Source organism: Aquila chrysaetos, chromosome 3 (genome assembly GCF_900496995.4).
Source record: "Aquila chrysaetos chrysaetos chromosome 3, bAquChr1.4, whole genome shotgun sequence".
Taxonomy (NCBI): Eukaryota; Metazoa; Chordata; class Aves; order Accipitriformes; family Accipitridae; genus Aquila; species Aquila chrysaetos.
In genome coordinates this window covers 46828067-46840709 of record NC_044006.1, presented here as the reverse complement: position 1 = coordinate 46840709, position 12643 = coordinate 46828067, and the positions used below count along the sequence as shown (strand labels likewise).

The 12643-nt window shown below is 37.0% G+C and overlaps 1 protein-coding gene across 1 annotated transcript in view; it reads right to left on the bottom strand.

Annotated features, from left to right (window-relative positions):
• The window catches only part of AGMO (alkylglycerol monooxygenase), a 198192-nt gene that overhangs the window by 73085 nt on the left and 112464 nt on the right, over positions 1 to 12643 (bottom strand). Inside the window, exons 11-12 of the mRNA XM_030010075.2 lie at positions 11449 to 11531; positions 10153 to 10258 (exon numbers count right to left, since the gene is read on the bottom strand). Of these exons, the coding sequence (XP_029865935.1) occupies positions 10153 to 10258; positions 11449 to 11531 (189 nt within the window). The remainder of the gene's footprint in view (positions 1 to 10152; positions 10259 to 11448; positions 11532 to 12643) is intronic.

Genomic DNA, 12643 nt, shown 5'->3' with positions numbered 1-12643 from the left:
TATGCCTTTTTTTTTCAGCCAACTGCACATTTTAGACTTCTATCCAGAGGGCATGGCAAATTCTAGCCAGTTGTACCCTAATTTTAAAATTTATGAAGCTTTTCTCAGTTGCTGATATCTTGGTAACCTATTTTTAGGTCCAGTTTACAAGTCCGGTAGTTCAATTCTTGCTTTTTACATGTTTTATAGTCTGGGGATGCATTTTAATAAGCCTCAGGTAGCCCCAGAAGCTAATTACCAGCCATACAAATAGTATGGAGAATACATTTGGAATGGACTTGGTTTATGCCAACACTTTCATTAAAAGCGAAGATGGCCCAACAAGATATTAGAATTAGACTCCTGAACATATCTCATACTGTGCAAGAATGTACTCAGCTGAAGAAAACAGAGAACTTAAAAAAATATGTATACCTAAACCCCCAAGTTTTCTAAACAAGGCAACTGTTTAATAGGCTTCACTTGAAAGTCAGGAATAAAAAATGACCAGGAATTTAACTAGGATGATGGTGGCTCTATTCACTGCTTACATAATGCACAGAAGTGGGGTAGGCCCTTTTATGTATGCACAAAGGCAGACGTTATAATCTAACTAGATCGTTCGCAAAGGAAAGTGGAGATAGGTATGGAGACATGTAGATATAAAACAATGCAGTTAATGGCCAGATTCTGCTTCTTAACATCCTGTTTAACCACCACTTTTAACCATTTCCTAATATCTGACTGTTCTTTGTAGCCAACTTGCATGAAGCCAACAAGAAGAGAAATAAATATATCTAGAGATTTATAGTCATGCAGATGTGCAATGAATCCAGGTAATAGCTAAGGACAAAATATAGCATCCTTTTCTCCATAAAATCTAAAATGTTCAAACTAAAACCAGGCACTTTCAACTGTGTATTAGCTTCCAATCAGCAAAATAAACAACCTATTCCAGGCATTTCATGGGCTCCACATGAAGATAAACCAAACAAATTCTGTCAGGACAGATGGGATCACTCCCAGACTCCATAGGGGGTTGCTGCATTATTTTGCCTTAGTTTCAAGTGATAACTAGAGCTTTACATGTACTTTTTGCTCCATAACACCTATTTCCAACTTTTAAACATACAAAGTGTTTTGTGTGTTCTGCATTTGGGAATCAGTTGTTAAACATAGCATTTGCTAATCTTCTTTCATCAGGCAATTTTTATTTGGCTTTGGCAGGAGAAGGAAATTTTAAAACATTCTCTTTGCCTTGCGTAATACCCAAATATAAAAATATATATAGCATTGTTGCTTTCTTTATATTCCCTGACTCTAAACATCATAGAAAACAGAACTCTTACAAAGGAATGATATAACAAGGCAGTAATAAATCACAGCACAGATAATGGCTTGATTTTATCTTACTGATCTATTGCTCACATTAGACAAGAGGCACTGGCTGGTTAGAATTTAGCATGCGATTGCCCAGATGTCATGAACTAGTTTTTAGTCTCTGTGGTTATTTCAGGTGCTGCTAGTAGAAAAACAGAGGCTCGACTTTTACTGTGCTTTTCTTTCTTTGTTGTTCATAATAAGCTTCTGAAAAAATAGACTGAGCAAAAGATTATTTTTTTTTCAATCATCAATTCTAATAAAATATATTATAGAATATTTGGAGTTAATTTCTGCTTTCCTAAATAGAGGTATTGATTTGGCTTTCAAATGGCCTATGTTACAGCCCAATTCTGAGGGTCCTGAATGTTGGACATTCTGTTCCATAAATGCTAAGTTTTCACAGCTGCCACATTCTGCTCACTGTTACAGAAGTGGGAAGGGACATTTATGGGAAGAAGAATCTTGTACCTCCATTTCCCTTGCAAGACATATAAATTGAGTAACCCCGGACCGCATGTCTTTTTTACACTTGGGTTTTCTCTATTTAAATCTTGTGAGACAAAATATCCAAAATGCTTTAAATACTAGGCTGGTTCTTTGCGGTCACCTTGTATCTGCCAAACCCAGATTCATTCACCATCAGAAATAGCTAGCTTAATTAAAGCTGTCATCTCCTAAAAGCCAATTCAATCCCTCTGCATGTCATGTTGAGGATAAATTCAAACTAAGCCAATCTGCCTTCAGGGTCTTGGGAACACAGGTACAGCTCTCCTCTCGTTAAGATTAGGACAATTCCCACCTGCCATTTGGAATAGTTTTGGTGGCAGACTATCTGATTTTGGAAAGAAGTCTACTAATTTTGCATATCAGGTTGCCCTAATGAAGGCATACACACAGGTGAGCTTGATAGGCTAAAGACAGCTAGGCTGCAGAGCACACGCACGCACCAGCTGTGCACGGCGTGGCTGGAAGGCTCCCCGCTCCGGGGTGCTCAGCGTGGCTGGAGGACGCAGTCTGACCGATGCAGAAGGTATCTTCTGCTCCTCCCCACACCATGTGCGTGGATGGGAAACCTCAGCAGGCAAGACGGTGTCTTTCATTCAGGATGCTGCAATCACTCATTTTACCCTTGCCTTTGACTCAGAGACTGCAATGTGCTTTATGCTATACCTTTAAATCAACTCTGAACGTAAAACGTATAAGAGTGTAAACTGATCAGTAAGTGCTGGCTCTGTCAAGCATAGAAAACACAAGTCTGCTCCAACTGTCTTTGTACCTCTCCTACAGAATCCAAACGGCGCGGGGTCTACCTGTAGGCCTGCCTCTCACTCCAGCGTATGCCAGTGCTGCCTGTGTTATGATGCAGAGGTGCCTCCATGCTTACACAGATGACTAATACTGCAAACAAGGCATTCTCCGAGCGCTCCTTCACTGGAAGTACTTTTTTGAGCTCTTTAAAAGGAAAAAAAAAAAAAATTACCCTACAGATTAGTTTTCCTAACAGTACAACCTCTGGAGAAGAAATCTAGGTATGAAACAAATATATGCATTTGTGCATTTACAAAAAAGATATCAGTTAATACTCTAGTACTGGAACTGCAATTACACAGCCAGAAACATCTACCCATGTGGAGTATCTCAGTTGTCACGAGGGATTAATATCGGTGAAGCAATTCACTGGTATGGAGATTTTTATTATTATCCATGTGTTATTATGATGTAGAAAAAAAATGGAGTTCGATGGGGTTTGCAGCATTACTGGCTTTTAGAAAAATTTTGCTTTGACTTATGAACCAAACCAGTCTGCAGTGCAAATTAGTAGCAGTGTGTGTGAAATGGCACAGTTTCATTTTTACAAAGATGCCCTCGGATGTATAACTGAACATTAATAATTTCAATTGGCATGACTGTTATCTTTAAAATGCAAACATTGCATACAGATACAAGCCAACTGCTAACTTCTTTGGGCTAAGAAGGGTCAGAAAATAAACTTTATGACTATCAATGTGAGTGTTGACAGAACAAACCACAAAATTTCAGACAGTATACGTGAATAGGTATTTTCTATCTTCAGAGTAACACCTTTGCTTCATCTTTGACTGCATGCTTCTGATTTCTATTAAGTATGACTACCTCCTTGTCTTGTCAAGCAATTAAAGTGGCAAAAGTAATAGCAGATGCCTCTTTCCTAGTTAGAGCTACAGCAACAGACCATAGCTTGCATTTTATTACAACCACTCTATACAGCCTAATAATTGCAAGGTAATTGAAAAGATCCTGATAATAAACCACCAGTTTACTTTTTTCAGACAAAATAAATACATAACCCAATTCAGGCTTCATTTTAACGACACATTAGATGGTTTCCAACTTGTCTTGATTTTTGTTTTATTTTATGATTGTAAATAAACCCTGGAAAATTCCTTCCCCCATTTTACCACCTGAAACTGCAGCTGTTGGCTGACACTATCAAAGCCTCGCAATTCCGAACTCACGTGCAAATCTCATCAAGTGCAGACACTTCTAATTGATTCCAGAAGTTTTTCTTTTGCTAAGATCAGCGGGCAGAAGAAGAATAATGAGCAGCTTTTAAGCAGAGGGGGGAGGGTGTTGAGCTCGGGGAGTGGAGATTTTAAAAGCTCCAGCTTGGCTGCTCTGCCAGAAATGCGGAGCAATTTTACGGTCAATTGGCCAGAGCATCTGGAACTATACATCATAGTCTTTAGTTGATGGTGGTGAAGCCGACTCTCAAACTGGCTAAGTCTAAAATCAGTAATGACTCTGCTGTCACACCTAAGTGGAAACTAACTTAATCTACTGCCAGATTTTACTGTGACTTTTTCTAAGGGACATTATTCCCCTTAGGGCAGTTGTCAAGAATATTAAAAGTCCAGTCCCTGGGATACACTGCATGGTATAGTGGACTTTTCTGAATGAAGCTAACATAGAAAATACAGATTACAACTCGTGTTTGTTTAATTCCATGTGTGTTGACAAGGCTTTTTATCATAAGGCAGTAGAGTTTCCTTCCATCCCCAGCTTTGTTTCTAAAATACATTTCAAATACACCAGCCAATCTAGTTAGGGCACAGAGACTGCCTAAATGCTGAGGTCGTAAATCATAGTACAGGGCATGGAGCTTTCACCTTAATGGAAACCAAATATGGGATATGCTGCTCTTTGAAATGCGGCACAGATGATCATAATGAGGGACCAAGGAAAAATGCTACAGAGCAGAAAACTATCACTGATGTGGAAATAAGTTCTTATGAGTAAATGTTTGTTTTAAGTTAGTACTCATAAGTCAGTATTCCAACGCTGGTAAATTACACTAAGAAACAAGTGAGGTAACAGCAAGTCTTTGTACGATGAAAGGAGAAATAAGTAGTGTGGTAATACATCGCATTAAGAGGGACTGCTGTGGAACACAGAATACAGTGCAAATCAGTTCTTTAATAAAGAGATATTATATATTTTATCCAGACAAATTAGCTGACACACTCGTAAGAAATACCAGAATTGCATCAAACATCAGAGAAGCAGTCCATTTGGTATAGAATACTGTCTCCAAAAGTGTTTGGAACAGCTGCATCTACCAAGTTTAGATACTGAGGAGGAGTAAATAAGCAATTTGACCACAACGAAGTTCATTTCTGCCTCCATTAGTTAAGCGGTGAATTATACCCTGCAGCACAAGATTTTATGTGTCTTCCAAATTTGGTTATATTTCTAATGCAACACATGCCCACATAAAACAGAAAAGGAAATAAGTTATTCATTCAAAATAGCACACGTGTATACGACCTCTCTTCTTCTCTCTTTTCCCCAGTGAAAGTTTTGCTAGATTGTTGTCCTTCCTACCTGTAAATTAATACTGCCTGCCAATGCTTTCATAGCCAGGCAGCCCAGGAAGCTGCAGTGTGGGAGGAGTCTGGATGAAGAGATTTACTCCCAGATACAATGCCTTAGCTGAAACAAAGACAAAAGGTAAACGAGCACATCAAGTCAGACACCTGTATTTCCTCCTCCAGCTTCCTCACTCCTAGCCCCTTAGTTTAAGAGTCTTTCTCAGTACTGTGTTGCAGCCACTATGAGAGTTGGTGAAAATATTTAAGACAAGAGTTCCAACAACATGTCAATGGCTCTCATTTCTACTTGCTCCTCATTAGTACTACTGTCAAATAACAGCCAGTGCTTGACCAAAATCAGCTCATGGAATATGCTGCCTGATGCCAAACCAGAGCAGTTGGATGGAAACACTTTGAAGAGGTGCACCATCATCACAGATTTATTTTTACATATCGTGCCTGCTGAACTGTCACATAACTGAACACACAAGCAATGTTTTCTGCTACCTCCAGGTTGTTAGGAGACTCCAGGCCCAGGCTGACAGAAAATGATTTGGCTTCAGTAATACACATGATCATCACATTACACAGGCATGAAGTAATCAGCCTAAAGGAAACTAACTAGCATAGGATGTGGCAGCACAGATCCTCAAGCAGAAACACATTAGCTCCTCAGTTTACTGTCTATAACCAGTCAAATATATCTGTGCCCTATCATCAAGGTTTTCAGTGACCTCCATCCCAGAAACAATTTTCTTAAGATTTAAAAATTTCCTCAAACATCACCACCTTTTTTCTTAAAAAAAAACAAAACCACAAAACAAACCCTGCTTCTTTCACCTAACCACCCATATGAAATACATACAGCACAAGGAACAGAAAACGCATGCTGAGAAATGTTCATTGTTCCACCTCCCATAAGAAAAAAAAAAAAATCACTTTTCTAAGTCTGATAACTTCCAATTATTGTCTTATTTGGAGAAGGAAAGGACACCAGGAGAGATACCCCAGGAGTATATCTTGGACGGACTTGAAATACAATAGCAGGGAGAACAATATCTTTAAATGATCAGAAAAATAACATAATTTTCACATGGAATCAAGGCTGGTAACATACAACTTTAAAGTATCAATAGATCCAATGCTGTGCTTACTAGACTGTGCACACAGTTAACAACCATATTAAGATTGTAGCTTCAGCAAAAGCAGAAGTCTTTCTTTCACACCTCTAGCTTCATTTTACTTCAACCCTCCCTGAGCCCCAGCATTAGGAATCTTTCTTGCTCCACAGCAAGTTGCATCACTTATCTCAAGAACAATCTTTGGCTGCATAAGTCAGACCAGCTGGCCAACCCAATTAGCTGGGCAGGGAGAGTTAGAGGCTGGAGCCAGAGGGCAGGACTGCTCCTCCTGCTGGAATTGCAGTCCTTAGCTGCTTTTCACACCCACCTGAGCTAATTTAATGGCAAAATGGGAAAGCCTGGCTCCTTGTTTCCTCTACTCTTTTATCCTCTCTCACTGCTCCCCTAGTTTTCTCTCATTTCGTCTGCATTTTCCTTCTAGTTTTCACCCAGAAGGCCTTCCTCCCATGTAGAAGTTCTGGTAATTGTCACACCTTATGAGCCAAATGCAATCATTTGCAATTTAAATCGCCTATTTTTGCTACTTAGAGTACCCTGCAAATAGTACTGCAAGGACATTTACTTCTGAAATCTTACCTACTGGTTCTAAAATATTCGTGAGAAATATGAACATATGAAATATAGTCACAGAAAAAAGCAACATGTATAGACAGGAGTCACATACTTTTTCACTAATGACTCAACATGCTGTTGGCAAGATCAGTCTTGCACTTATCTGCTGCAATGTGCACCATTAACTTAAGAATTATTTGTTAAATTCTAGACACACTGAGTAGTGCCATCATGCCTCCTGCAGTTCATTTTTCTTCATCCCTAAGTGCGTGCCCTGAAAGGCATAATTTATAGACCAAAGAAAAAAAAGTCAACAGAAATTCTTTTACATGATGTCATGCATTCATTCCTATTGCTCATGAATACTGGATTACTAAAAAATTGTTTATTTGGTAACATATAAGGATGATGATGTAAGGAGGATGTTATTTAAGTATATTGCAGATTATGAGTACTAGAAAAGTAACATTAAAAAGATCAAAGTCAGCTAAATCTAGGTGTATGTTAAAGATGGAATATTTACATGAGGCAAACAAAAAGATTAAATAAATGTTTTCATTTACACCTCTCAAATTGTAAGTGGATTTGAAAATGAAACAGAGCAAAGGAAGTTGAAAAGCAAGCAGATAAAAATTACTAGGACATATGTGGCAGAGATTTAAAAAATTGCTTATAAGCTAGATCTATGTTTATAAGTCTCACAAGATATTCAAACTTATCAACACTATTGTACTATGAAATACAGGTATTATGAAGGATAGATAACCTGTTTGAATGTTGAACAGAAACAATTTTTAGGACAAATTTTAGACCTAATTTCTGAGAAAACCTTTTATTTATTTATTTGTTTACTTATTATGCTTTCTGGTACTGTTGGTTCAAAATGATGGGGTCAATATTGAGCTAAAATATTAAAATTTGAAGACTTTTCAGCACAAATTGACAAATCTCTGGCAGTTTCCCTTTGCTCAGAATTTTTTTGATCTTAAGTCCCATTATAACAATATTACCACCTATAAGAACATTCCCATCATGAATCCAGAAATTGTATAATGCATTGAGAGTAAACGTGGATCATTTATGTCAAAAAGGGGGACCCTTTGAAGTTTATCACAAACATTCAGACTAAATATAAGAAAGAAATTTTTTACGATGAGGGTAGTGAAACACTGGAACAGGTTGCCCAGAGAGGTGGTAGATGCCCCATCCCTGGAAACATTCAAGGTCAGGTTGGACGGGGCTCTGAGCAACCTGGTCTAGTGGAAGATGTCCCTGCTCATTGCAGGGGGGGGTTGACTAGATGACCTTTAAAGGTCCCTTCCAACCCAAACTATTTTGTTATTCTATGATCACAAAAGCTACACAAACTTGTTGATTTATGATAAAATGTAAGTCTCTAGTGTTGACATATTGGCATTACTCAGAAGCATTATCTCTTCTGCTTTCACTGAGAGCAAACAATTTATAAGACAGACACCTATTCTTTCAGTATTTTCAAAGAAAAAATATGAGCAAGGTACTCCTGTTTCTTGTTAAAAATGGACTACTTAGTGCCACACAAGGGAGTAAAAAAGGAGTAACAGAGAAGTATAAAATAAAGGATAAAAGGAAAAACATTAGACACAAGAAGGGATAGGAAAGTACAGTAGGGAAGAACTCAGGATGGGAATAAAGTTAAAATTTTAATGACAGATACATGTAAAGAACAGAATAAGAACTATTCCATTTTGTTTCCTTCTTCATGAAAGAGTAGGAAGCTGTATAGTTCCCTACAAACAATAGAAATAACAATCTGGTAATTTTACTTCTGCTCGTTTCTTAGTAAGAGACACTTTTACATATGTGCACACACATACAGCTCAGCAAGGCAAGCACATGATTTTTTTTTTTTTTTTTTTAAGTGGGAGTGTATATTTTGACATATAATTCTCCCCAAATTCAGTTAGAATACCCAAATAATTGAAGTCTGAGAGCTATATCTCAAGGGCTATAGAATTAATTGCCAAATTTTAGAATTTTTTGCTTCAAGCCTATCTACTGTAGTGGGCTACTCAGTAAATAATAAAAACATTTTCCAAATGATATTTATACAAGTAAAATCCTTCAAATATCTGCTGAGTTCTGGCAGACTTATCAAAGGAATTCAAGAACTGTTTGATTTATAAACCAAAGGTTTGACAATGTAACAATATGGGAAAAAAATTAAAACAATTCTTGATTAGTGGTATGTATCTAGCTTTTATTATTGTCCAATACTTATTGTTTCCTATCCCAGGGAAAAAGAAAAAAAAAAAAAAAGACCCACAGTAGCATAAGATATTTTTCCATTCTCCTATTGCCTGATCTCTTAGAAAAGCAGGAGAATCAGCACCCCTACCAGAAACCTCCAATTAGGAAAGTTGCTATAAATTTTGCAGATATTTCAAATGAAAGGAACAATTTTGAACTTGGTTAAGTCTCAATCCCTACTGTTTTATTTCATTTTTTCTGGTTTTAAGCCAAAAGGTAACTTTCTGATAACAGTTCTACTAGTCTAGCAACCTGTTCATAACCTTGCTGATAACTGTCTTTGCTGGTAACCAGCACTAGGTAGCTTGGCAATGTTATTCATATCAGAATCATATTAATAATTCAGTGTTATTTAATTCAGATAATATTAAAAGAGTTATTATGAAATACCAACTGCACTGAAAAAAGAAAAAGGTAGATTAAAAAGCAAAAATCACAAACAGGGTAAAAATAAGTCCTAAGAACACAAAAGCAATCATAGTTAATCAGACCAAAGGTCTATTTAGTCCAGTATCCTATCTTTGTCAATGGCTAAAAGTCTGTTTCCGAGGTATAAGTACAGAACAAAATATTTGATATTTAAGACTCCTCCAGTCTCCAAGCATTTTCAGAATTGTCTCATGAAAGGTGACTTAATCAGTTCAAATTCAGCAACACATTTCTGTTATTTACTTCAAAGCATATGGCCACTGATATATTATTTTTGCAAGAAATGGTAAATATATACTTTCCTGAATTTTTTTCAATGGAAATTGGAATTGGTAGCAAAACCCAATAATTTTCTTACAAGTTAATCATAAAAAGTGAGAAATAAAGAGATTAAAAAAAAAAATCAATATTCTACTCAAATAGTACAATTAAAAAAAGGAAGCAAAATATAAATGTTTAGTGTTTCCTCTTTTACTAAACAGATAAAAAATCTAGTCATCAGTGCTGACATTTCAAAATAAGTGCCTTACCTCATATGCATAGCCCAAGGAAGAAAACTGACTCCTTAAGTAGCCATGTTTGTACACAGCTACGAAGACTAAGCAGCGGATGATTTCCAAAATTCCTGCTTTGGGCCTAGAAACAGGAAGTAATTCAGATTAACATCCATTTTTTTCTTCTTTGTTAACTTCGGTGAAAAAGAGAACGTAGAAACAGTTTGTGATGTCCTGTACTTACATCAAGTCATCTTTCTCAACCTTATAGTTAAGTTTTTATAGTATGTACCTTACATGGACCTATAACACTGAATTTCCTCGGGGGGGGAGAATACACATACTCACAAACTATATATGAGCTAACACAAATGTAGCTGTATATATAGCTATTGCCTTTGACCTCAAAAATGACAACAGCAAAATTCTGAAAACTGCTACATGAGTAGTTCAGTATCTTTTCATTGGTCTACTTTTAGTAAATTAGTAAATTTTTACTAATTCACATTATTAACTCGCTAAGTTATACACCTCTTTGGCATACTGACAGATTTTCACCTATCCTGAAATAAGCTGTTCAGTCCATACAAGTGAAAGGTATTCCTTTCTGAAAACATAATGAACAGCAGGTGCAAAGCTGAAGTGGCACCTCAATCTCAAAGGAAGCTTCTATTCCAGACTTCTGCTCTGGCAGGCAAATAGTTTCTTTGTAAGAAACCGTAGCTGCCATTTACTCTTCTGTAGGGTCACAGTGCCTGTATGGACTACTTCCGTAGTGTATGTCTCAGTGGGCTGGTGTATTCAAGATCCAATATGATTTGAATCCATACTGATTAAATGTAGTGTTAAGTCTACAACGTCCTTCACATGATTTTGACATGACTTCACATGACTCTGAGCTACGCTGTGTGCTTTTCCTGTACCATCACTGTATCTGACACCTATGGCATGCTACACAGGACTGACACAATATCGTTGCAGTCTGAGCTTGAATGGCCTTGGGACAGCCTGCAGGTCTCACTGGCCTGCCAGCATTCCAAATCCAGAGATGTGGACCCAGCAAATGCAAGCACAGAAGGTGACATAAGTAGCCCATCCCATAATTTTTCTGCAAGGCACAACATTGATATAGCTACTTATTGCTATGGGAACACTCCTGGGTTTAAGTGCTGGCTAGTTATATGTTATCTTCTAGTCAACAGACAACAACATATGTGTCCAAGTGTATCTATATTTCTTTATCAATATAGTTTCTGACACACTTGAGATTTCCATGTAATGATAAATAATGCATAATGAGAGAAAAAAAGAAAAGCATGTTTTGTATCTTACCTGTTCTCCATAAGCAGTCCGAAAGAGGTCAAGGACAGAATGATAAAGCCAATTCTCAGGAGAACAGTTCCCTGTGATAACATCTGTTAAAATTAGACAAAGAATTCATTTAGAGTAATTTTCTGAAGCGAAATTGAGTTTTAACAGAACAGGAGCTTCAACTTCCTCAGTCGGTGATGTTAGTGTCTGCTTTTAAAGCAATTTGTTACTTTAAATTTTACAACAAAAATATCTGCTCTGGATAGCACACTTATCTGGAGTAACCACCTTTATGCTTGTTTCCTGAATGCTGTATTTCCAAAACAATGTTTCAGATATTCTCTTCCACATTATATGTTTTCCCAAAGTTACTTGATTCCCTTATGCCTTTACCCAAGAGGGAACAAACTTATTTCTAGATAAAAATCCCAGAAACCCTGTTCTTTTTCTTAATCTTATGTTACCAGGTCTTTACAATAGTCATCCATGAATCCCAATGGATACCAAAACCAATACACTGGTAAGAATTCACATGACATGACGATATGACCATATTTAAGAAGAAACAAAATTAATGTTGTCCCTTCATGACAACTCAACACTTGATTCCCAATTCAGCAAAACTCTTCAACTCATACCATTAACTTCAACCAGACTTAAAACACTTTTAAACATTAACATGTGTGTTAGTACTTGGATGAATAGCAGCATGAGGATTTATGTCCTTAAAATTTACATCGAAAAGACATAAACAAACCTCACAAAAACAGAAATTATTTTCACTGTGAAGTTTGAATTTTTTCATTTATTAAATATTTTGTGTATTCTACACAGCTGCCTTTGAAAATCAAATATTTAATCACTTTTCTTGTTCCCTCCCTGACTTCCTTTCAAATATTAGTTTTGAAAAGCCTCTGTTTTTTCATTTAAAAAACAACAAAAAACCCAAAACAGAAGTAGTGGATCTGGCTGAGTTATAGGAATCCTTTCTGGCTTCAACAGCAATGGGGTTTATGAACAGCATCTTGCACTTCAAGATTGCAGGCACTGGAAAAATAAAAATCTATGAATGTCTGCCCTGATTTCAATAAATCCCACTCAGTGACATGCCCACCTTCCTTCGGTGGTGGCCCCTACCCCTCGAAGAGATCTAAGGTAACTATCTGTGAGCGTGGGAGGCCACAGGAGGATATTCTCAAGTTTTACAGCTGTGTGA